This window comes from Lepidochelys kempii, chromosome 11 (assembly GCF_965140285.1).
Source record: "Lepidochelys kempii isolate rLepKem1 chromosome 11, rLepKem1.hap1, whole genome shotgun sequence".
Classification (NCBI taxonomy): domain Eukaryota; kingdom Metazoa; phylum Chordata; order Testudines; family Cheloniidae; genus Lepidochelys; species Lepidochelys kempii.
In genome coordinates, this window is record NC_136390.1 from 21644987 (window position 1) to 21672715 (window position 27729).

At 39.3% G+C, this 27729-nt stretch overlaps 1 protein-coding gene across 8 annotated transcripts in view; it reads right to left on the minus strand.

The window, feature by feature from the left end:
- LRP1B (LDL receptor related protein 1B) overlaps window positions 1–27729 on the minus strand; it is a 1329376-nt gene that overhangs the window by 515540 nt on the left and 786107 nt on the right. For 7 of the 8 annotated variants that reach the window (XM_078847919.1, XM_078847917.1, XM_073305382.2 and 4 more), the window contains 3 exons: window positions 21808–21888; window positions 20650–20817; window positions 16428–16610 (listed from right to left, as the gene is read on the minus strand). In XM_078847919.1, the coding sequence (XP_078704045.1) occupies window positions 16428–16610; window positions 20650–20817; window positions 21808–21888 (432 nt within the window). The remainder of the gene's footprint in view (window positions 1–16427; window positions 16611–20649; window positions 20818–21807; window positions 21889–27729) is intronic. The other variant, XM_078847920.1, reaches the window with a different exon arrangement.

A 27729-nucleotide genomic window follows, 5' to 3' on the forward strand; every position in this document is an offset into this window, starting at 1 on the left:
AAATCCTCTCTCTCTATCCCCACCACAGTACATGGACTAGTCATGCAGAGGGACTTTCAGAGTTGACGGGAGAGGGGAACAGGCACCTCCCACCTCTGGCCCCAAATATTTTAAATACTTCTCATCATCAGTTTGTATTTTCAAATAAATATTTTTAACAGTCAAAACTTTTACTAACACACATGTAACAGAGCACTGGTCTGCAAGGGCAGGCAGCACATCTGTTACAGGGACATAGCTCCTTTAAGGCTGCTCATTGTTGGGAGTTGTAGTCTTCAGAAAGGGCACATAATGGGAATGGGTCAGCTGACTACGTATCATGGGACTACCTGTTGAAAGCTGTATAAAGAAATACTCCTGGCTCAGTCTCAAGAAGATAAGGCTTGAGACAATCTCTGTGGGGATGTGGCAAGAGGCCCACACAATAATCAGGAAAGGTTACTCAGAGAGAAGGTTATGTCCTCTCCTCCCAGTTTGCTAAAAACTAGAATGGCCTTTGATGGCTGGGATCAAGTGATTTGCTCATTTTAAATCCTTTCGTGATAATAAAGCTGGCCTTGGGTAAAGGACTTTGGATTGAACTGCAGTTTGGGCATTATTTTACCTTCCTTAGCTGGTGTTTTCTGCTCATCAACTTACAGCACAGTACTCTGTATGAATGTATACCATAATGTATATTAGGCAGCGGCAAACTAATTCAGATGATATAAGAACAAATTCATACTTTCACTTAAAAATTGGATTATACTAAATCTGATCTTTCTTGAGGTTTGAAAAGAATTGAGTTCATGTTTGTTTTCCTCTGATCTTCCGGGTTTTTGCCAAGACCACAACCATAAATAGCAAAATACAATGAGAGTCAGTCTTATGATTAAGGCACCAGACTGGGATTCAGGAGTTCTGGCTTCAATTTCCAGCTCTGCTACAGACTTCCTGTGAGACCTTGTGCAAATGGTGAAAGACCCACCATTTAAATGTTATAAAACTACACATAAAGCACGCATGAACATCCTGTACTAAATAGGAATAACCCCAAAATATTAAAATACCCATACATTTAAAAGCAATTTAATATTTATTTATGCTTACCAATCCTGAATTACACATAAAAGAGCATGGCAAAAGGTACATTACCAAGGGGATATTTCACTGTGGGGTAACAGTATAGAGTACAAAGAATTAGGAGCTGGATCTGGAAGACGCTGAGCACTTTTGAAAGGTGCTGAGCACCTCCAATTCCTATTGATTTTAATGGAAGTTCAGGGTGCAGTGCACCTCATAAAAACGCTCAGCATCTTCCAAGTTGGAGCCCAAAGCACATCCATCATTCCACTGACAACAAAGGGAACTGTAATCCTTATTCCTCCCAAACTGAAAAAATGGACAACTTTGTTTCTACCTACTCACTTACAGTTACACAAGTAAAGAATAAATAAGTTAGAGCAACCAGGAAACAAAGTTGTATGCATAAACTTAAATACGTACATTCAATCAAAAGTGCTTCTAGAGAACTTCCATCTTCATCTTTACCTTGAAAAGAACACTGGAATTTAAATACCATCACAAAGACAGAAGCAGCAAAGAAAATAATGGAAAATGTTTGTGCCATGCAAATTGGCCATATCCCAAAGTAAATTGATGTTGATTCCAGTACAGCCTCTAACCTCTATTTCAATCTGTTTTATAGATACAGCCGCTTAAAGAACAAACCTGTTTGCTTGACTTTTTTTCATGTTAATGAAAAGAAGATATATTCTATAACACAGGATTCCTCTTCAACTATGATAGGTTTGACATATCTTATTAAATAAAAGAATATACTTATGTGAACAAATTAATTTTGTCCAGATTTAAATGAGGCACACATATTTATGTCTATATTGATGTCATGATTTCAAATTATTGCCCTAGCATGAGAAATACATTTTTTATTTTCCAGACACCTTTTCTAGTACAAGAGCTGCATCAATTCATATGCATATATCTACTGATTTCCATATCTCTTATATACATGAAGATAGATGTATTGTCTGCAATGTACGCAATAAAAAGGCCTCAAATAATAGGCATAGGTATGCTGGAAAGCTTGATCAAAATGCATTTTCTCGTGGTTTTGATTGTCTATGAAAATTAGCAATCCTAAACAGAGACTTAACATTTACATACTGTTCGGTATGTGGAGCATAGGAAGCCTTTGGTTGTATTGTCTATTGAACTGCAAGATGACAGTTTTCTACTAGTATCTAAAATACTGGTATCCTCCCATTCTACACTAGAGGTTCCCATTGAAATTAGGGAGTGTTTTCTCCCCCCAGCTCATCAGGAGCAGGCTTTATTAATGACTGCAATGGGTCATCTTATTTATTTCCATGTAGTCATTTTAACCTACTTCATTTCAAGGAGAGTGGGAGGAGAGAGCAATATTGTTATTTAAAGGCTTTCCCAAAAGCAACAATTTGTTCACCCACATCAAGTGTGCCTCTTGGCTATTACGCCAGGAGAGGCCATTTCAATTCCCAAATGGGATAACTATTATTGCAGATCACAGAAAGAACAATGTGTTCTATATCACCATCTAAAAGATTATGCCCCAGTCTGACTGTGGCGTTTGGATGCTTATACTACTGTAGTATAAATAATAATTACACACAAAAATATATATTACAAAATGTTATGGTTGAAAAGTTAGGAAATGCCAGCAGTAAGGTTGCCTGTTCAACTTTACTTCAGTTTGAGGGTGGTGAAACACTGGAATGTGTTGCCTAGGGAGGTGGTGGAATCTCCTTCCTTAGAAGTTTTTAAGGTCAGGCTTGACAAAGCCCTGGCTGGGATGATTTAATTGGGGATGGGTCCTGCTTTTGAGCAGGGGGTTGGACTAGATGACCTCCTGAGGTCCCTTCCAACCCTGATATTCTATGATTCTATGATCATTTAATTATATCATCACATACTATTTTTTCCCCAGTGTTTCAAGCTGGGTACTCAGAGGAAATCACCATTAAGAGCCAGCAGCACTTGACTTTGCAATGTTGACATTTTTTTAATTTAAAAAAAAAAGCCAACTGAAAAAATAATTATGTGAAACCATATTGAAACTCACAGGGGTCATTAGCAGGGTGGATATCTATAGGCCATCTGCACAGACCTCTGCCACTTAAGCTAACAGAGTAACTGGTAGCAGTAGTAGGCTGTTATTCTCTAGGTGGATCAGCCACTAGAGTAGGATGAGACACACTCTTTGGAAGTGAATTTCCTAGATATGTACTAACTCTCCGTAGAACATCGAAATAGAGCAAATTAGGGCTCAATTCCAGGTTCTGGAAAGGATTGCTCTAGTGGTCACAGATCTTCTTCCCCCATCCCCTCCAACCTGTCCTTGTCCCAGTAGTAGCCTTTTCCCAACTCTCATCCCTGATTCCTCAGCCCAGTATTCTCCCCAGCTCAGCCTAGCACTGTCCTAGGCCCAGTCTCCTTGCCAGTATCTTCCTTCAGTCTCCAACCTCAGTTCCCACATTACCAGTCTCCTCTCTGCCTCTGAAACTCCTTACCAGCCAGTCCAGTCTCCCAGCTGTCTCCATTTCTACATCCCAGTGCCAGTATCTTTGCCCAGGCAGTTCCTGTCTCACCCACTGAGGTACCTGTCCCAAATTATTCTCTCTGCTGCCCCTTCCTCCCCACATCCAGCTCTTGTCTCCTCTGCATTCTGATCAGGCTGCTTCCACTCTCTCGCTCTCTCTCCCCATATGTCATAAAAATAAAAGGAAGGGTAACCACCTTTCTGTATACAGTGCTATAAAATCCCTCCCTGCCAGAGGCAAAACCCTTTCACCTGTAAAGGATTAAGAAGCTAAAATAACCTCGCTGGCACCTGACCAAAATGACCAATGAGGAGACAAGACACTTTCAAATCTGGAGGGGGGGAACAAAGGGTCTGTCTCTCTGTGTGAAGCTTTTGCCAGGAACAGATCAGGAATGCAGTCTCAGAAACTCTGTTAAATTAGTAAGTAATCTAGCTAGAAATGCGTTAGATTTCCTTTTGTTTAATGGCTGGTAAAATACGCTGTGCTGAATGGAATGTATATTCCCGTTTTTGTGTCTTTTTTGTAACTTAAGGTTTTGCCTAGAGGGATTCTCTATGTTTTGAATCTGATTACCCTGTAAGATATTTACCATCCTGATTTTACAGAGGTGATTCTTTCACCTTTTCTTTAATTAAAGTTCTTCTTTTAAGAACCTGATTGATTTTTCATTGTTCTTAAGATCCAAGAGTTTGGGTCTGTGTTCACCTGTACAAATTGGTGAGGATTTTTATCAAGCCTTCCCCAGGAAAGGGAGTGTAGTGCTTGGGGGGATATTTTGGGGAAGACATCTCCAAGTGGGCTCTTTCCCTGTTCTTTGTTTAACACGCTTGGTTGTGGCAGCATAGGGTTCAAGGACAAGGCAAAGTTTGTACCTTGGGGAAGTTTTTAACCTAAGCTGGTAAGAATAAGCTTAGGGGATCTTTCATGCAGGTCCCCACATCTGTACCCTAGAGTTCAGAGTGGAGAAGGAACCTTGACACCATATTATACATAATGGCATCAAAAGCTTAAGAGAGACAGTGTCCCTGCTGTCAGTTCATGTGTCAGACACTACAGCATTTGGGAGAAGCAATTGAAGGGAAAATCCTGCTCAGCCCCTGAGGTACAACATGCCTGGTACAAACAATAGATAGTTTGGTTGAATTTCCACAAGGAAAGCAAAAGGCATGTCCCTGAGACTATATATATCAACCCAAGCGGTTAAAGCTTAGCAAAGTTATAAACAACTTAAAACAGTCTTATTATGTAAAAAGTATTGGGCAGCTTTAACTACAGGTGACACAACCGGCACCAACTATAATAATGTAATTATGGAGTTCAATCAGTATTCCCTCAATAACATGGTATATTTTAAGGAGGCAAAGAGGTGACTCACTATTAAAGGGTGTTCATCAAAATAGCACTGACAATAAAACGTAGTTGAAGATGGATGAAGAGGGAAAGGACAGTGTAAAAAAAATGTTAAACTAAATGATACAGAATACTACGTTCAATAATACCTCAACCTTATGAGAGGGGTACCCTTGTAATATGACCAAGATTAGTTAGATTTTTTTTCTACTTGCAGCATAAGGTATGGACATGAAAGGTAAAAATCTATTGGGATAAACTGTAACTGGTATATCCAACTCCAAATATTTAATATTTATTAATGAATGCAAATAAATTAGTTCTTTATATTTTTTTCTTACTCAATTTCATTGTCTTTTTTACCTGTGCTACTATGAAAAGAATTCCAGCTTTCTAGAAAAATTAGCATTGCTCCACCCTCAAAGATCAAATTATTGGCCTTAAAGAAGGACTTTCAAATTTGAATCTATTCACCTAGCATGTGTTTTCCTTACCATTTGGTTAATTATATAAGAAATACTGGGCTATATATCACTCAAAGCTGCCAAGTGACATGCATCTCATCTGACACATTCCTGCAGCCTTGTCATACCTAACCACAGTCCAACTTAAGTGTCAGGCATTCAGCTGAGTTGTGGACAGGTAGCAGGGAACTCCCTACAGTTGCTCCTCCAGGCCACCAGACAATAAAGCAGGGCTTTAGCAGCCCGAGAAAAGATGGGAAGAGAAGATTCTGGCTATTAATACACATCCTCTGATTCCCACAACCCATCAGCTTCACCCCCCCACCAATAGACCAGCTGCCCCAGTTTCCCCCATTCAGTGGCCCCAGTGCAGAAGTGACAAGTTTTTGTGCAGCAATATTTGTCAAATTTCTTGATGGTGAAAAAAAGATGCTGATTTTCCTCTAAGTCAGCAGCAGTGGATGTGGGGAACACAAGGGGCTACCCAACACCTTCTACCAAAACCCATTCTTGCACTAACCATCATTCAAGAAGCTCCACAAAATTTTGCAGCTGTTTATCACCCCCTTCCCGAGAATAAGCCATGAAACAAGAACATTTATTCTGGAATCTCTGCGTCAATGTGGGAACTCTCGTTCCTGATACATCTTTCATTTTGGTTAAGGGATTTGTCGGCACGCAAAGAGAGCAGGCTGCACATCAACCTCTCTCACCATCAACATCATTCAGTTGCACTACCATTGGTCAGAAAATCCAATGCATTTTAAGATATTTGCACAAAGGGCTGGCCTCTCTATTTTTCCATACATGGCTCTCCAATACTCTGGAAACATGGCTCCCTCCAGAATGATAGTGCCACTGATTCCATAGTTGTCTCTCCAAGGAAAAGTATAAAGCAAAAATTAAGGCTTAAAGTGTCAGAATCAACTCCTGCAGGGATTTCCAAGGGCAATACCATGGGTTTACCACAGAATGACGACTTCCAGACAGATGCTTTTGCCACCCCCTCCAAAAAGTATAAAACCTGGAGTCCCAGCAGTATGGTGTTTCTATACAGGTTCAAGATTTTATCTTACAAGTATTTTCATTTAACATTTGCTTTTCCTTATAAGGCCTGAGAGAAGCTGAGTGCTCACAATCCTCTTTAAAGTCAATGAGAGTTTTCAGTGCTCATCGTCTTTAAGTGCACCAGCTTTTGTTTTCTCATATTTCAGTGTTCATTCAATTTAATCAGGAAGATAATAGTACCTATTTACATGGTTTCTTATTACACAATTAAAGAAAGGTTTAAAGTCCAGTGAGAATAAAGAGAAATTATGGTTTGAGTTCTGCGTTTGGTTACACCAGTGCATCCCCACTAAAGTAACTTGCTGAAGGTTATGCCCTCTATCGCCAAGTTCTCTTCTCTAGCACCACACTGCAAGGATTGTGTGTGTATGTGTATACACATAAATGAAGATAAATGAAAGACTAGTAAAGCTGACATTTGAAATAAGTGGCTGACCTCTAAAAGTTTGGGAAACATGCCCCAAAGTGATTTTTTAATTTTAAAAGCCTACAAGGTAATTAACTAAGGAGCAAACTGAACGGGAAAAATCCAGAGAAAACAATAGCACTTCTAGATGGGATATTTGTGTTTTAAGACAAAAGTTCTACTGAAAGTTTGGGTTTTTTTAAGTGTATATAACTGCATGACCAGTAACAACAGGTCTGATCCTGTTCCCAAAGTCAATGCCAAAAATTCCTTAGGATCATTGGCAGCAGGATTGAAACCAAACAGTTACATATGTAAAGTGAGAGCATTCAAATGTCATGATTCATAATGTAAACTGCTCAGATCCCATCCCAGGTTCAGCACTATACAAATGGCTGAATGCATAAGGTGGGATGACTGACATTGCACTGAGGAAATTACACACTACCAGAGACAGGAACTGGATTTGATGGACCAGTGATTGGATCTGCCATGGCATGACTTATGCTTCCTCTATTAGTATCTCCCTTTTTATCTAATTTTGAGATTAATTAAAGTTTCTAATAACAGATACCAGTTTTTTATTGATTTCACATAGTTGTATTCCTTATTAAAGTATAGTCACTAAGAGCAATGTTTTAATTATTTTGTTGAGATGACGTAATTAACTTTTTTTAAAAATACATTTAGGACCTGATTTCTGTACATAGTTCAAAAAGCCAAATGGCAGTAAATTTAAAAGAAAACCTAAAGGGGATTACATATCAGTCTGAATCTCAGCCCAACATTATGCTGCAGCTCCAGATTAAATATAATCCAGTATCTATACAACATTAAAATACTTTTGAATGGGGCTGGATGTGAACACTACTCCTATTCAGATGTTACAAAGGTCTTAAAGACTGGATACTAAAATGCTAATTAAAATATCTATTTTCTAACTATCTCTGGGTTTATCATTTGCTTTAAAGATATATTGTGTTCCCAAATTAAGAAAACTTGCAATAGCAGCTTTGAAATGGATTCCATAAAGATAGATACAATGGTGACTTACTTCTTTAATTGGACTATTCCTGAGAAAAATGCTCTAGATCAGGTTTTGTTTTGTTTCAAAGTATCTTTAAACATTAGATAAATGACAAACATACTTTAACAATTAAGCTATATTATTGCTTAAATAAATGTATATAATAATAAAGTACCCTCCTTGGTAGCAAAAAGCTGTGCCAAATTCATTGTAAGGGCTCTATTAGTGGTAAATCAACATGTTTTAATAACATGTTTTAATGGTTATATCAACCAATGAGACTGCATCTTTCTTTAGAAAATAACTGAAGTTCAAATAGAAATGCTTATTTAAACCATGATTTAAAACTGCCTTGATTTAAATCAATCCACCCTGATTTTAATATGTTTTACTTACATGCTATAGTTTCAATTCTGTGTCACTGTCAATCCATTTTCCTTATTCTATTTCAATATATTTGCATGTAGTTAGTTCGATGGGAAATGCAAGCAAAAGCATGGACTGTGAACTAGAAATACATTTAACTTTTTACTTTGATGCACGCGCGCACACACACACACACACACCACACACACACCACATTTTACACTTGCTGCTTATGTAATCTTGAAAACCATTATTTTTATACCATGACTAAAAATAAGCCAAAGAAAGTGTATCAGTGCTTTCTCCGGGCAAGCATCAGCTGTGCACTACTAGACAAGAAGTATGTATTATTATGTGTAGTATTTTAGAGCTAGTGGAAGAGTCATACCTCAAACTAAATTCCCTAGTGAATTTCCATGTATTGGAATCAAGCTACTTAGGAAAGCTCTCACTTCCCTGAGGCAAATCTTTGGATGTTCCCCCAGCACTATGAATAATCCACTTAAATTGGCTGAACTGCCTCTTTATTGTTTGCTTGTTTAAAGACTTCACTGACACATTAGTATGACCAAGCTTTAGTCAGGAATTTAGTCAGATCATAGTAAAACACCCATTTATGGAATTTATAATTGGGTAAGAAGTAGTAGTTCCAGGATAAACAATGACAGAAAAGGAGCTACATTTTTTCAATGTGACATAACATCCCATACAGTAATTTAAATTTCTCATATATGTAGTTTTATATATACAAAAAGTGAGGAAATTGACAGTCCAGACTCATGAAACAAACACCACGTGAGTGCTATAAAACATTGAAAGTAGAGGTTGCATGGAATCAACCCCTAGAAATAGAGAACAATACCAAGTTAAAATTGAATCCTTTAAAATCCTAAAATAGAAGACAGAAAAAATCATATTAAAACGCTCCCTTAATACCTCAAAAATAGTGGTCAAGATTTTTTTTAAAAAATAAACAATTAAATTTAGTTCTAGTCTTTTGGGATTTCTTTTTTAAAAGACCAGAGCTGAGGGAACTAAAAAGTTCTATAACATCTTGTCTATACTAGAGATCTAAGCCATTTGTAATTGAACTGGTTGTATTGAACAGGTCTAGGCACACAGTTTAGTTCAGTCACATTAGCCAGACTAAATCAGTTTAAGTTTTACCTCTGTGCACATCAGAGCTATCCCTAACTCTTTAGTCACAATACTCTCTCTCCCACAATTCCCACTTCAGCTCTCAGAAGCAGTTCATGCTGAGAGATTCAGCAAGGTCATCAGTGCAGTGTAGGACAGTAGTGAGAAGACTATTTGAACTATTTCACCTTTTCTACATCCACAATGTCATTAAACTAGGTAAGCTTTAACAGGAAAGCCTGCTGGAAAAATAGTCTATTGTAACTGGTTATTAGAACATCTGTGAACTGTTTTGCAGACTGTATGGGATGTTTCTGTATGTGGATGCAATGTCTTCTACAAATATCCTAGGGTATTTAATAGTTTAATTTATTTACTAGAGACTAGGCCTACACAATTAAATGACATAAATATAAAAGTGGTGGTATTATGTCCATGTGTTTAAAGCATACGAACCATGGATACTGCTTGGAATTCAAAACAAGCAATTTACAAATATTGGACTTTATTTAAGTTTATTATCATAACTACCACAGCTCCTCAACCCCATACAAACCATGCCTGTATTGTCCCCTCTTCTGCCTAAAGCTTCCTGCCCCCCCAAATCCTTCCCCCTGAGATCTTTTTAAACGCCTGCTTTATCATCTCTGTCTCACTGTCCTGTTTGGGAATTTTCCACTCTCCACTTCAGCACCCCCATGCAGCGACATTTGGTCACACTGGTTTTCTAACTCTGGAACTATCTTTCGCATACCTATTGTACAGTCAGAGCACAGCTGTTAAATTTAATGACTCTTCTTTGTCCCTAGGGCTCTTCATTGTCCCTAGGCTGATGGTTACCATGCTAAAGGCAATGTTAGCAAATGGTGAATTTCAAATGCACAGAGACATTCCAACATATACAGTATTTTATAATAACTTCATACACATGATCTAGAACTCATAAGTTGTACACACTCCCAAATCAGAGTTACATCATACCCACGAATTAAAAGATGTAAAGTCACTGTGAATTACTGTATAATTGTATATTTGTTATTGTTTAAAATGCCTGCTCGTAAAACGGAAGTGCCTGCCAGCAGTGGGCTCAAATACCACTTACAGCCTTGTCTGCTTTCAGGGTTTTATTTAACATGCTTAATTGTGGCCAGCAGGCATGTTTAAGACATGTTGCATCTCTCAACACCCCATGGCCATGTAGTTTCCACAGTGTTTGCTTGCTCACAGCATTTTTATCTTTTATTTAGAGCATTTAATTGGCAGCAATAGAAATAATAAAATACCTCAATTAAGCTATTTCAATAGAATGTTAATATTTCAAAACAGACACAATGCTGTGGGAAAAGATACTGAAACCTGTAACCAGTTTCTTTGAGTGGAATGGCGGACTGTGTTATACTGAGTCTCCCACTCCCAACATTACCAAACAGCTCTGTGCCTAGTAATAAGCATATACTCCACTTAATCACAGTCCATTCTTCTCTGTCAATTCAATCAATATCTCTGAGATCAGTCCCCAGAAGACCATAGTTAAAACAGACTAGCAGATTTAGTAACCCCCACAAAAAATCATCCTCTGGAACAATAACACAGATAGTTCAGGATTAAGGACCTGCTCAAAAAGAACTAAAATCCTAGGCGCAATGCTGAGGAATGGTTTCAGAGTAACAGCCATGTTAGTCTGTATTCGCAAAAAGAAAAGGAGTACTTGTGGCACCTTAGAGACTAACCAATTTATTTGAGCATGAGCTTTCGTGAGCTACAGCTCATTTCATCGGATGCATACTGTGGAAACTGCAGAACACATAATATGCACAGAGACCATGAAACAATACCTCCTCCCACCCCACTCTCCTGCTGGTAATAGCTTATCTAAAGTGTTCATCAAGTTGGGCCATTTCCAAAACAAATCCAGGTTTTCTCACCCTCCGCCCCCACACACACAGATTGATAGAGCCAGATGAGTTCCCAGAAGTTACCTACTACAGGACAGGCCTAACAAAGAAAATAACAGAACGCCACTAGCCGTCACCTTCAGCCCCCAACTAAAACCCCTCCAACGCATTATTAAGGATCTACAACCCATCCTGAAGGATGACCCGACACTCTCACAAATCTTGGGAGACAGGCCAGTCCTTGCCTACAGACAGCCCCCCAACCTGAAGCAAATACTCACCAACAACCACATACCACACAACAGAACCACTAACCCAGGAACCTATCCTTGCAACAAAGCCCGTTGCCAACTGTGCCCACATATCTATTTGAGGGACACCATCAAAGGGCCTAATAACATCAGCCACACTATCAGAGGCTCGTTCACCTGCACATCCACCAATGTGATATATGCCATCATGTGCCAGCAATGCCCCTCTGCCATGTACATTGGTCAAACTGGACAATCTCTACGTAAAAGAATAAATGGACACAAATCAGATGTCAAGAATTATAACATTCATAAACCAGTCGGAGAACACTTCAATCTCTCTGGTCACGCAATCACAGACGTGAAGGTCGCTATCTTACAACAAAAAAACTTCAAATCCAGACTCCAGCGAGAAACTGCTGAATTGGAATTCATTTGCAAATTGGATACTATTAATTTAGGCTTAAATAGAGACTGGGAGTGGCTAAGTCATTATGCAAGGTAGCCTATTTCCCCTTGTTTTTTTCTAACCACCCTCCCCCCACCGACGTTCTGGTTAAACTTGGATTTATGCTGGAAATGGCCCACCTTGTTTATCATGCACATTGTAAGGAGAGGAGTACTTGTGGCACCTTAGAGACTAACTGGATGAGCTATTGCCAGCAGGAGAGTGAGTTTGTGTGTGGGGGGGCGGAGGGTACTCCTTTTCTTTTTGCGAATACAGACTAACACGGCTGTTACTCTGAAACCTGTCATTATGCAAGGCACTGCATTTAGCCGTATGGAGTGGAAATCTATCAACTGCATGAAAACTTATACAGATACAGACAGACATCATCTTCCTTTCCAAATGCAAACAGATGGACATTGTACCAAAAGGACTGAAGGTAAAAAATCCATTACAATCTACATACCACACAGACTATGCTGACAGCTTGTGCCACACGCTCTCAAAGAAACTGCGGAATCACCTGATCAACATCCTCTACAGCAAACAGGGAAAGATTAAGAATGAGCTCTCAAAAATGGATACTCTCATAAAAAAACAACCTTCCACAGAAACTTCCTCTTGGCTGGATTTTACTAAAACTAGACAAGCCATTTACAACTCACACTTTGCTTCTCTACAAAAGAAAAAGGACACTAAACTTTCTAAACTACTACATGCTACAAGGGGCCACAGCAATGGTTCCCTCAACCCACCCAGCAATATTGTTAACCTATCCAACTATACTCTCAGCCCAGCAGAAGCAGCTGTCTTATCTCGGGGCCTCTCCTTCTGCCCCTCCACCCCCACGAACATGATACAGTTCTGTGGTGACCTAGAATCCTATTTTCGACATCTCTGACTCAAGGAATATTTCCAAAATACCTCTGAACAACATACTAATCCACAGAGGCCTCCCTACCAAATTACAAAAAGAAGGATTCTAGGTGGACTCCTCTTGAAGGTCGAAACAGCAGACTGGACTTCTACATAGACTGCTTTTCCGCCGACGTGCACGGGCTGAAATTGTGGAAAAGCAGCATCACTTGCCCCATAACCTCAGCCGTGCAGAACACAATGCCATCCACAGCCTCAGAAACAACTCTGACATCATAATCAAAAAGGCTGACAAAGGAGGTGCTGTTGTCGTCATGAATAGATCGGAATATGAACAAGAGGCTGCTCGGCAGCTCTCCAACACCACTCTCTACAAGCCATTACCCTCTGATCCCACTGAGAGTTACCAAAAGCAACTACAGCATTTGCTCAAGAAACTTCCTGAAAAAGCACAAGATCAAATCCGCACAGACACACCCCTGGAACCCCGACCTGGGATATTCTATCTACTACTCAAGATCCATAAACCTGGAAATGCTGGGCGCCCCATCATCTCAGGCATTGGCACCCTGACAGCAGGATTGTCTGGCTATGTAGACTCCCTCCTCAGGCCCTATGCTATCAGCACTCCCAGCTACCTTCGAGACACCACTGACTTCCTGAGGAAACTACAATCCATCGGTGATCTTCCTGATAACACCATCTTGGCCACTATGGATGTAGAAGCCCTCTACACCAACATTCCACACAAAGATGGACTACAAACCGTCAAGAACACTATCCCCGATAATGTCACGGCTAACCTGGTGACTGAACTTTGTGACTTTGTCCTTACCCATAACTATTTTACATTTGGGGACAATGTATACCTTCAGATCAGCGGCACTGCTATGGGTACCCGCATGGCCCCACAGTATGCCAACATTTTTATGGCTGAATTAGAACAACGCTTCCTCAGCTCTCGTCCCCTAACGCCCCTACTCTACTTGCGCTATATTGATGACATCTTCATCATCTGGACCCATGGAAAAGAAGCCCTTGAGGAATTCCACCATGATTTCAACAATGTCCATCCCACCATCAACCTCAGCTTGGTCCAGTCCACACAAGAGATCCACTTCCTGGACACTACAGTGCTAATAAACAATGGTCACATAAACACCACCCTATACCGGAAACCTACTGACCGCTATTCCTACCTACATGCCTCCAGCTTTCACCCTGACCACACCACACGATCCATCATCTACAGCCAAGCTCTGCGATACAACCGCATTTGCTCCAACCCCTCAGACAGAGACAAACACCTACAAGATCTCTATCAAGCATTCTTACAACTACAATACCCACCTGCGGAAGTGAAGAAACAGATTGATAGAGCCAGAAGAGTTCCCAGAAGTCCCCTACTACAGGACAGGCCTAACAAAGAAAATAACAGAATGCCACTAGCCGTCACCTTCAGCCCCCAACTAAAACCCCTCCAACGCATTATTAAGGATCTACAACCCATCCTGAAGGATGACCCGACACTCTCACAAATCTTGGGAGACAGGCCAGTCCTTGCCTACAGACAGCCCCCCAACCTGAAGCAAATACTCACCAACAACCACATACCACACAACAGAACCACTAACCCAGGAACCTATCCTTGCAACAAAGCCCGTTGCCAACTGTGCCCACATATCTATTTGGGGGACACCATCAAAGGGCCTAATAACATCAGCCACACTATCAGAGGCTCGTTCACCTGCACATCCACCAATGTGATATATGCCATCATCTGCAAGCAATGCCCCTCTGCCATGTACATTGGTCAAACTGGACAATGTCTACATAAAAGAATAAATGGACACAAATCAGATGTCAAGAATTATAACATTCATAAACCAGTCGGAGAACACTTCAATCTCTCTGGTCACGCAATCACAGACGTGAAGGTCGCTATCTTACAACAAAAAAACTTCAAATCCAGACTCCAGCGAGAAACTGCTGAATTGGAATTCATTTGCAAATTGGATACTATTAATTTAGGCTTAAATAGAGACTGGGAGTGGCTAAGTCATTATGCAAGGTAGCCTATTTCCCCTTGTTTTTTTCTACCCCCCCCCCCCCGCACCGACGTTCTGGTTAAACTTGGATTTATGCTGGAAATGGCCCACCTTGATTATCATGCACATTGTAAGGAGAGTGGTCAGTTTGGATGAGCTATTCCCAGCAGGAGAGTGAGTTTGTGCGTGTGGAAAAGGGGGGGTGTGGGGAGTGAGAAAACCTGGATTTGTGCTGGAAATGGCCCACCTTGTTTTTCATACACATTGTAGGGAGAGTGGTCACTTTGGATGAGCTATTACCAGCAGGAGAGTGAGTTTGTGTGTGTATGGGGGTGGGGGGGTGAGAAAACCTGTATTTGTGCTTGAAATGGCCCACCTTGATTATCATGTACATTGTAGGGAGAGTGGTCGCTTTGGATGAGCTATTACCAGCAGGAGAGTGAGTTTGTGTGTGTGGTTTTTGGAGGGGGGTGAGGGAGTGAGAAAACCTGGATTTGTGCTGGAAATGGCCCACCTTGATTATCATACACATTTTAAAGAGAGTGGTCACTTTGGATGGGCTATTACCAGCAGGAGAGTGAGTTTGTGTGTGGGGGGGGCGGGGGGGGGGGCGGAGGGTGAGAAAACCTGGATTTGTGCTGGAAATGGCCCAACTTGATGAACACTTTAGATAAGCTATTATCAGCAGGAGAGTGGGGTGGGAGGAGGTATTGTTTCATGGCCTCTGTGCATATAATGTCTTCTGCAGTTTCCACAGTGTGCATCCGATGAAATGAGCTGTAGCTCACGAAAGCTCATGCTCAAATAAATTGGTTAGTCTCTAAGGTGCCACAAGTACCCCTTTTCTTAACGCTGAGGAATGCAAATTATGCAGGCATGTCAGCCCCCACAGGAGCGCATCCTACCTCTGAGATACCCCATAAGACACAGTTCCTCTGTTGCTCCTGGTTGGGATGAGGGCAGTAGGTTCGAACAGGATGAAGTAACAGCTCCTAACAGGATGAAGTAATAATCCTCCCTGAGTGTCCAGCCAGCAATGCTGGATGGAACATGGAGAGCGATGGACGGGTGAGCCACTGTTCTGATCCTCCGTACCCAGTTACTTAGAAGAAAGACCATCTTAGGCACAGCCCCATCTCTCTCCACAGTGCCCAAAGTCATTATCTAGAGAATGCTAATGGAGCCATGCAAGGAAGTGTGTTGAGGCCTTTAATAGAACTACCCACATACTTAAGCACCTGAATGTCTCTGCAGGATTGACACTGTTCTGTGTAAGTTGTATCCCTTTCACCAGCCCTTCACCATTTAGTTTTGTTTGTTGATTTTAGTTTTGTTGGTTTGAACTTTTTAAATTGTAACTTCTTCAGAATAGGGATGGTGTATTCCTACTATGTATGTCTGTATAGCATGTAGCATATTGTGGACACTACTGTCATACAAATAATAAAAAAGTTTTATTTTAAATGGCCTTGAGAAAGAAACAATTGAATTGGAGGAAAAAATAATGTACCTGTATTCTTGCAGGAAAACTTGGTTCTCTCATCGCACAAGCGTATAGTTCCATTACAGCCCTTTTCATCACTGCCATCTTCACAATCCTTTTCTCCATCGCAGCGCCACAACACAGGAACACAATTCCCATCGGGGTTACACTGAAATTCTTTCTCATTGCATCCTCCAGGAGAGGGAGTTTCTTAGATAAAATAATCAAGAGACAAGATTAACTATAGTGAATAGCTTGTTCACAATGTTTGTTTTTTCTATCTACAGTTATATATGAAGAAACTAGTTTATATAAACACAGCAGTACAGCTGTCTCGTTTGCTCAGTTAAATTTGGCAATTTGTGCAGAATAACAGGAACAGCCAGTGTTGTTGTTTTTTTTAACTGAAATAAGTATCTCCTCTATCACACCGTATACCTAAAGAAAAAGTTACACATATCGTCAGAGAAAGAAAAACACAGAGTGCATGTATAACCAGCAATTTAATTAAAACAAATGGAATTACTGAGTCTACAAAATATGTTATGAGCATGGACCACAAGTTTATAAAATAAGTCTTTAGGGATCATGAGCTTTAGGGCTTTGGTTGATCCTTTCATTTCCAAATTGTTTCATCCCACAGTAAATGGTTAGGGAAATCAGCTCTACAGTAATCAGAGGAATGAAGGCCAAGATATCTAAATGCATCTAGTGATTCTGGGTGACTTAATTTCTGAACACCCAGTACCAGTGGCTCCCAAAATATCACTACTCACTTTTGAAAGTCTTCGCTGAAATGTTGAAAAGAAATATGGAAATTGCTCAATTAGAGAATGTTTACAATATGGAACCCTGAATTCAGAGCCCAAGAAGACATCACATTTAAGTACATCTAAAATTTAATAAGAAAGTTTGCAGGCATTTATTTTCAGGTGGTTTTCAGGAGAAGGGGCCAGATCCCTGGTCATAGATAAGCCCCCTTTGCACAGCTAGATCCGCCCAAAAGGGATTTAAAGCTGCTTTAATAAGAAAGATGAGGATTCTTCTGCAGCACAGTGAAATCCTCAGCTCACAAGCTGACATATCTAGTTTTAATCTTGCATTGGCCTAGTACAGGGATCGGCAACTTTTGCCATGCCGCCCGCCAGGGTAACCCCCCTGGCACACTGGGCCAGTTTGTTTACCTGCTCCGTTCGCAGGTTTGGCTGATTGCAGCTCCCACTGGTTGCGGTTCACTGCTCCATGCCAATGGGGGGTGCAGGAAATGGTGCGGGCCGAGGGTGCTGGCTGCCACTTCCCACAGCCCACATTGGCCTGGAACGGCAAACCACGGCCAGTGGGAGCTGCGATTGGCCGAACCTGTGGACACAGCAGGTAAATAAACCAGCCCCGCCCGCCAGACCCTTTGTTTTTCCCCCCCTCCAGCTTTGAAAGTATCTTCTGTCCGCATTGGTCATTGTGGTCAGGTGCCAGCGAGGTTATCCTAGCTTCTTAACCCTTTACAGGTGAAAGGGTTTTTCCTCTGGCCAGGAGGGATTTTAAAGGTGTTTACCCTTCCTTTATATTTATGACAAAAGGATATAGGCATAATCCAAGGATAGACTCCCTGAAAAAGAAGAGACCCCAGAGAGGGGGGATACTGGGTGTGGGGGCAGGGGTGGGGGGAGAGAACAGGAGTCTCCCAAAGAAATATTCCTCCCAAAAATAACACTACTAAAACTACTAAAATTAGTAAGAGCTAAAAGGCTAACTAAAAACCTAAAAATAACAACTGTGAAACTAATAAAGCTATTCCCTAAAGGTAAATAAGGTAAAAAGCAGGCACCACAAGATGCTCCATCTCAGGCTGAAGCAGTTGAGGACCATCTGGGGGCAGTTCATGAGTCTCTGCGCTATATACCCTCAGTACAGGTTGCAACAATAGCTAAGGTCAGGTGAGGACTGAATGGGCAATGACACAGAAAGCCTCCAATCAAAGGTGCACCTGAAGTGGAGTACCCATAGGTATATTACTTGAAGAAATACAAGTTCCTTTTTAATAATTCACAGTGTTTTGATAATTAACTGTTGTTTTAATAAAGATGAAGGAATCAGGTTAAAAGCAGCTGAATAATTTTCTGTTTTAATTTTAAGAAGAGGTCATGATGCACAGCATTAAAAATTTCCACAACCATATAAGGGAGTTTTCCAAACCAGAAATATGTTTTACTCTCCATTAAAAAATGATATGCATTATAGCAGTTGGGAATAAATTTGACTACAACTATTTACAGTTTTTGTTTACAAAGTACCTGGAAGCTCAAGCATACCGAGTGCCTCCAGAGGCATGCTCAAGCCTTTCTGCTGTTTCCCATTAAACCTAAGGGCAGCTGAATGTGTTCACAGTTCCACAAGGTTCTTACCACTAACTAAAAATTGTAAACATTTTTCATACCTTTGCTCTGAACTAGATTTAGAAAGATAAAATTTATTACATGAGTACAAACAGGAAAACTAAATTAAAGTTAATGTTATGTCAAAATAATAAAGCCTCATTGCTGAGGTTTAATTCCATGATTTGAACCCAACTGATGTGCAAATAAAATTATTCAAAATTCATTTAAGCGGATGATACAAAATGACAGGGCTATAACAGCGAATATATCCAGGTTTTCATTCCTCACTTTAGCTAAGAAAAACATCATAGAATTATAAAATTTGGGGCCTGTTTAGTGCAATGTTTATCCTCACTTTCTTTACAAACTTGGTTCAGGGTTTCTAGTGGAACATACATATTCTGTTGATTTTCTCTTTTATTGAGTAATATTGTTTTTATATCTAAAATATTATGTTTGTCTTACCTTATATTCCCCTATATATGGGCAACAGGATAAAAACTTTAAAACATAGTGATAGCTCCCATTTTAACTGTAGGTAGATTGGGCATCACACAAAACTCAACTTTACAATACAGCCATATTTTACTTTATGGTAAAATTATTCAGACTATAGAAAATATTGCAAATAACACAAAGTTTAATTACAATGACACAATAAAGATAGATTTTTGTGATATCCTTTGTATTTGAGATCAAATATGTTTCTACAGTATTTTAACTATATTTCCCTGGTTTTATACATTTGGAGGTTTCAGAGTAGTTTGTGATTGGAGAATTAAATCTTAGTACGTAATCAAATTAATTTGGAAACTTGCTACATCACAAGTCACAGCAGAAAGTCAATACTGTCACTAATGACATAATAATAGAAGCTTTCCTTTAATTTTTATTGAAAAATTAAGAAATTCACCACATGTGCTCATTTTGTTAAATTGCCGCACAAGGCAGTAGATGTTGCCTTTTTAGTAAACCAAACAGTAGGAACAAAAGAATGACTACTGTAAATTGGAGATCAGATGTGTTTTCATTGTAAAGCATAGCTACGGTTTTTTGTTTAGTTGATTGGTTTTGAATAAGAAAGAAATACTGAGTACAAGAAATTGTAGGGATTATTCTTTGGTAAAATGGAAATTATAGGAAATTCTTATTATTTTAATATTATATTGAGCTAAACTGTTGTGTAAAAATACTTGCAGATATTAACGTGCTAACTTAAGCAATGTTACTTTGCCTAGTGTATCTTGATCCAGGAAACACCTGTCTCTATTAAAAGGACAAGAATCATGTACAGTGTAATCCAATGAAGTAAAACTATCAACATTGTGCTGGATTTGTTTCAGCAGAGGCTGCTCTAGCCATAGGCAAACAAGGCAGCTACCTAGGAAAGCAAATTTGGTCATGCCATTCCCCAGTGAGAAGGTAGGTTTTTGTTTGTTTAATTGATTGGCACTATTTTTCTCTCTCCTGTTACCTGTAAAGGATAATTGAGAGAGAGAGTATTACTCCTTCCTAGAGTTCAGTTTTACTCTAGAAACAAAAACACTACAAAATCTTCAGCCTGCCTGTTTGGCTGTCCCTAAGATTTGTCCTTTGAGCTATCCAGGGCTTAACTCCCTATCCCCTTTATATCCTGTTTGAATCACCACAGTATGCATCCGATGAAGTGAGCTGTAGCTCACGAAAGCTTATGCTCAAATAAAGTGGTTAGTCTCTAAGGTGCCACGAGTCCTCCTTCACTTTAAGAAGGGTATCACATCTTAAATATCTGTTTTCTGCCACCAACAATTTAAACAACTTTCACTTTTCCAATGGATGAGAAAGTTCACTATTCATTTAGACCAAATCTTTATCACAGTATTAAAATAGCCAACCTTCTTTGGGGCAGTTTGCTTTGGTTTCATCACTGAAGTCTCCACAGTCATTGTCACCATCACAAGCCCAATGACTTGGTATGCATCTGCCAGTGGAGCATCTGTACTGATTACTGGCGCATGAGTGAACACAACCCAACTCATCACTTCCATCGCCACAGTCATCATCTGTGAACATTCAGAGTCAACATGAGAAAAAGAGCACCAGACCAGCTTTAAATGGTGCAAAATCTGAATAGAAGCCTGACGCTCATGAGAAACGTTAATAAATGGATGCAACAATGCTGCGTTCACCGTTTTCGTATCTACAGTGTCCTTGAGAAGAAAACAGAGAAGTGATAGCCAGTATGTTAAAGTTCTATATATTGCTTTCTCTGCTGGATCATACCAAAACCAGTTATGTCATTACGAGCAATTCCCTGTCCTGTCTTAGCTATATAAGGTGGCCCTTTTATGCAATTGGGTGTAAAGACTTGTGTTTTGGTAAAGACAAGACCTTAGTTTTATTCACAACAAAGTCATGCATTAGACTGATGAATGGGCTGCAGATAACCGTTTCAGAGAACTTAAGGCCAAAATGAAAATCTCAGATCAGAATTAGCCTTTTAAAATAACACAAGGGAAAGGCTCTCATTACACATTTAGAAACAGATAGCTGGAGAAAAAAGACAATAATTAATTCATCAAAAGGGGGTTGAAATGGGCTTCCTTACTTCTATACTGTCTGATGATTCCTATAATCTGTGATTGTGATTCCCAAGAAAGGGAAAGATACTGCATTAAACACTAAAGCTCACTTTGCACACTTGTCCAGCCAAATATACATTCCACTGATCATTTTATTTTAAGGAAATGCTCTGATTCTTGGTCATTCTTATTACCAAATATTGTCTCATATTGCATTCTAGTCTAATATAATTCAGTATATTTGCAATGATGTTCCAGGTTTAACGCCAAGAGCAATTCTTATTTCTACTGCATTCTCCCAGGTTTCACAACCTTTAATCTTAAATCAGTAAAATAAAGCCATTACGTTTATTTTATGCAGGGCTACAAGCTGGATTTACTCTAGTCCCAGTAGGAAATGAGTATTTTTATCAAAAGTACCCCCAGCCCCTTAATTAAATCAGTTTAGAATACTGAACATTTGGTACTTGCCTGAGTCACAGTGCCATTTGCTACTAACACATCTTCCATTTTTGCATATAAATTGAGTTAGTGGTTCACAGGTTGGGAATTCTGCAAAGGATATGAAGGCATCCAACATGAAATGTGTTAATGACTATACCAGATTTAATTTGTATCCCAGTTATTTGTGTCCCCTCCCGCATACATGCACAAAGGCAACGGAGAATCATTAAATCACTTATTGAAGTGGCCATTGCTTCAGGAAGATAATTTCAACATCTTTTAAATGAGTGTCTCCTAGTTACTAGAAGGGAAGGTTAGTCATGTGCTGCTGAAGGACAATCAGTAAATGCTGTAGTGCTATCAGAGCAAACAGACACTACGGAGTTTTACCAGCTAAACCAGTTTTCTTTAAATGAACAACAGCTGGAAGCAGCACCAAACTCTGCTTCTCTAAAGTGTATGCAGATGTTACAAAAGTGCTGTTCTCTCCATGAATACAGAGAAAAGTAGGGTTAAAAACATCCTCTTAGTATTTTTTTTAAAAAAAGAAAGGACAATGAAATCTGATATGATTTACACAGTAGAAAAAATCTGAAAATACATCTTTCTGCAAAGAAATGAGTTTTCTTGAATAAAGTTATAAAAATGCTATGCAGTACCTGAAAACTAAATAGAAGAATTACTCACTCTAATTCACTGATTTGGGTCTGTTTGAGGAGTAAGGTGCTACTCAGCATGAGTAAAGGCACCACAACACAGCTATAAATTAAGTTACTAATTCAAAACCTCCATGAGGCAGAAGCAATATTGCACTGTGCTGTCACATACAAGATTATATTCTGGCTACTTACACAAAAGTTTAAAAGAAAAGGGGAGCAAAAAGGTGCAAAGGGCTTTTGCACTGAGGGTCAGCTAGAATCATGATGCTTGTGCTTCTTGAGTGCTTGAGAGTCCCAGGGGCTGCAGAGTGGGAGCAAATGATGCATTGGCAATTAGCAGGGACAGGAGCTACTCCTAGGCAAAACTCATTCCCTCCCTTCCCTTACCCAGCACACAGAGAGCTTTCTGTCTGATTTAGCACACTGCAGGCAGGATGATTCTAGCTATTTCTGAAGTAAATTTAATTGTAAAGTTACACCCCACCCTGTCAAATGTATGCATCATAATACTAATGATGAAATATAGCCTGAAATGTGAGAAATTACACTTTCAAAATGTTCACTTTTATCATAAAATGTCTGATTGCAATGTAGCTGCTAGTAAAAAGCAGGAGATGAAACAATTGGAAAATACAGAAGTGATACAAAGGGACATGGAGACTTTAGAAATACAAGTAGGAAATAAACTGCTCTGACAGTTACACACCGCAGGTCACCATTAAAGAGAGAATACTTACAAACAGTTCTCACATATATTCCAGTCAAGCTATCAGAAAGCTAAAACACTGGAATATGTACAGAGCTACAAAGTAAAGGCTCAGCCACACTGCAACTCCAAGTCTACCCATGTTTTTCTAATACTCTCATCCAATTCTAGTTAGAACAAACAGTTGAGTTGTGTCCAGAGTTTTATTTTCATAACAATACCAAGTGTAAACCAAGTTTGTGCATCCAGCGTTACCATAATGCTTAGCTGTGTTTGTATCAGTGCAGTTTGAAAAAATCTGGGTAACCACCCCCATAGTAGGGAATAGACCTCCGGAAGGATATGCATATCAAGCACCACCATTAGCTAAAGGAACAATAGAATCTACATCCCTTTCTACGCTGGAATATTTTGGTGCTGGAACCTCTGCCACAATTGTTGAATGCCCTATGTTCACATACACAAAAGAATATTTACAAAGGTGCACAAGTGCTGCCAGCAACACTGAAACTGAACTTTCTTGGAGCAAGTCTCTTCACTTTTGCCTGCATTGGCTTACTTCACTTCTGCACCTCTACTGCATAGAGCAAATGTTGGTGTTGCAGTTGCTACATCGCATTTGGTCCTCCCAGCACCAACCCACAATGTTCCTGCAACTCCTTCAGGGACTACTCTATGCAGAAATTCCTCTAATTCCAATTACTTTCTTGTTTTAAATTAGTGCAACTTCTGTAGTTTTTTGCATACAAAATTTCCATTTCATATAGTACAATGCATGCAGTTGTCTTGGTTTCAAAGAAGTAATACTGATACATTTTCAATAAATGTATTTCAGACATTAACAAATGCTAATTTATATATTTCACATTTTATTTTATTTTTAAGTCTCTCCAGACTGCTAGTGTTTATACAATGAACTGTTTCAGGAGTAGAGAAGAACTGTTGTAATTTATAATATTGCACTTGTTATGCAGTGTGGACAAAGCATAGATTATCATATTGCTAACAGAGTTTAAACTAGGAGAAAAGAAGCCTAGCCAAACTGGTTATACAAGTTTAAAAGGGAAGGGAGGTGCCCATCCACCTACTGTTCCGGGCCTCTTGCAAGGACAACCCATGAGCAGTTGTCACAATTACTAATTCAGCATTGACAGGTTTCAGAGTAACAGCCGTGTTAGTCTGTATTCGCAAAAAGAAAAGGAGTACTTGTGGCACCTTAGAGACTAACCAATTTATTTGAGCATAAGCTTTCGTGAGCTACAGCTCACTTCATCCTGAGCTGTAGCTCACGAAAGCTTATGCTCAAATAAATTGGTTAGTCTCTAAGGTGCCACAAGTACTCCTTTTCTTAATTCAGCATTAATTACGTAGCCTATAGAAACAGACCATGTTGAAAGTCAGTCCTGCAACCAAGAAGCTCAGCTATATCGAGGTTGACCAGATAGCAAGTGTGAAAAATCAGGACAGGGGGTGGCAGGTAATAGGCGCCTATATAAGAAAAAACCCCAAATACTGGGAGTGTCCCTATAAAATCGGAACGTCTGGTCACCCTAGTTATGTCATAGATAGGACCTAGAAAAAACTATTTATTGGCTAACTGACAATGAAGGGAAATAATGAGTCTAGGATATTAACACCCAAGGATGGAAAGGAATTGTTTGAGACTACCCAAAGAGTATAAAAAAAAATGGGATGAAACTGTGCATAGAACCTTTGGCAAAACAAGAAAGCCGTTTTCTGGTTTTCTAAATAGATCTATCAGACAATGAAATAGTCTTCCAATAGATATTGGGACTTCTGCATTCCTTTAACACTCAGCTATACAGATAAATTGAGACTGTATTATAGGAAATAATACTGCAATGACAAAGGAGTTCTTTGTTTTTCTAAATACACACAAGTTTAATAATATGAACTATCTCCCTATGACTATGACTTGCTTTAATCACTGCATTTCTGGATTTAGATTTACATGTGCTACTGTCTTTTGTGTAGTAGCTATGCCTATTATTTGAATTTTGATTATCTTTTAAGGAAGCAAAGTGAAAGCAGTGGGCTTAAGCAGAATCAAAGATAAGGTAACAAAAGATTAGAAGAGGCGAGAGAGTTGCATCAAGTAATCAATACAACTGGAGATCAGAGAAAGTATCAACAGACTGAAAAGAAGCAGCTGTTAGGTAGGGCGAAAAGAAAAGTAAAAATGCGGATGAGATCACTTTTGTCAATTATTCCTGGAGATTTTGTTTCTTATTACCTAAAGATGTCTGTTTTTTGTTGTTGTTGTTGTTTTTTCAAGGACCAGCATGTCTCTGCCAAAGCTTGCTCTGAGACAAATGAAGATGTGCTAATGATATGGGAATTAGTTATGAACATGCTTCATGCATTTCAAGTTTTCTAATTTAGCTTTACTGAAGTCTTAGATATAAATATTATACAGATCAGACTAATAGATCACTTTTGTAAGATGCATTCAATTTGTACATTAAAACTAGATTCCTTTTTCCTTTTTCAAACATATATCCTTTCAAAACTAACGAGAAGTCTGGAGGCACCTTAAAGACTAACAGATTTATTTGGGCATAAGCTTTCGTGGGTAAAAAACCTACTTCTTCAGATGCATGGAATGACTTGGAGCATGGAATTGGATGCATGGAGCCTTTCAAAACTGTGTTCTATGTTATGTTCACCTGTGAGGCCTAGATAAAGACAAAGGAACTAATTAAAATGAATTGAGATGGGATCTTCCTATCTCAACATCAAACTCAGAGTCCTCTATGGCAAAAATTTCCTTGATGACCTTATTTATGAAGGAAAGCATAGTTCCTCCTTCAGGAAGACCCAATAACCTTATATTAAATTTTTTTTCTCTATTTGCCAGATTTTTCAATTGATTTTGCATTCTGGCAATTTCAGCATAATTTTTTATTGATTTGAGCATGGGTTTTAGAGTGTCTGTCTCTAATGCCCCTGAATCAGTGTGCCTCCTCTTGAACTTTTTCTTTGATGTCCTGTATGTCATCTTTATTATCACACAATGTGTTGTGCAAAGAGCCACTTGCTCAGTAAGCCTCTTGGCATTTGTTTTAGAATTTTGTGGGGTTTGTATGTTGCAGATTTAGATTTCCCATGAAGAACTTCCTCCACTCTGTCAGGGACCTGGACAGGGTGTGAGGAACTAAGTCCTCATCGGAGCAATAGGCTAGTGAATCCTAATAAAAATCAGTAACTTCAACTTTGTTTTTTCCTGTAAAACTACTTCTCAGGATTCTTGAAAGTTGCTGTATTTGTACTTTGGAGGTGACAGTGTGGATTAAATTGATCCTGGTACCAGTTTCTGATCCTAACCACCAGACACACTCTAATTTTCAGCCCTCCACCGTCTTGGGAGAAATAACCGTCCTCTGAAGTGGCAAAACTATGATTTTGTGTAAGTATCAGAGTTGCCAATTTTGGTTGGGCATATTCCTGGAGGTTTCATCACATGACACTTCCTGGAGACTCCAGGGCAATCCTGGAAGCTTGGCGACCCTAGTAAGTATATGGAAATTGCTGAATCAACAGGGGGAGCCAGAGTTATTCAAATGCATGAGGAAAAATGCAGTTTAAAAACAAGGATCAGTCATAGCAACACACACAAAAATAGGAAATAAAGTATGATTTTGTCTCTCTTGAAAAATAATATTGCATACAGAGACTATTGTAAATTATTTAATAGAAGTATAATTGGTAACAATGTTTTTCATAGTCAGAATCCTACAGTATACTCATGCTTGGCATCCAATTGTGATATAAAATGACAAGTGAAGCATTAAGCACATAAACTACTGTTTATAGTGCTTGAGTATGAAACGACAAGAGGATTAAAATGTATAAGTGAAGTGTAAAGTCTGACCACACTGAAATATTAAGAGTGAACCAAGTGGATACTGAAAAAGTGACAAGAAAAATTCAAGATGACCTGACATGATGATACAACCAATACCCTTTGCAAGACATTATAAAGAATGTCATAAACATGAAAATAAATAAATAAACTGAAAAATCAAAAAGCATAAAACAGCTAGCTGAACTGGTCAGATGAACTACTGTATTAACTGTCACATAATAGTATGATGTCAAATTCTCTTTGTTACTTAGACCGATATGTTCCTTTCCCTCTCTCAAGCAAAGCAGAAGGGACCCGTTTGATGAATGTCAGCAGAACAGTTATTTGAAAGCCTGCACAGAGAGGAAGTGTGGCTACGTGAAACTGTCCCTTACCACTTTGCAACTACCCCAAGACTCTCACACCATTTACATAGAAGAGTCACATTAAATATACAAAGAGGTTATTGACTAAATGTAGAGAGAGTGGGGAAATAAACTATAAAAATATATTCTTTAACTTAAGTAAATGCTACACTGATCAGCTTTCAACATTTTTATATGCCCTGTGAAATTTGTCACAGTGGTCACAGGATTGCAGCTCTCTGGGGAGTTACCCGTGCTGCCAGTGCCGGTAAAGGAGTCTAAGGATATGTAGAACCACATCAGCTATAAATCAGGGATTGGGCAGTCTGTATCCACAGATCCATATTTTGCAGC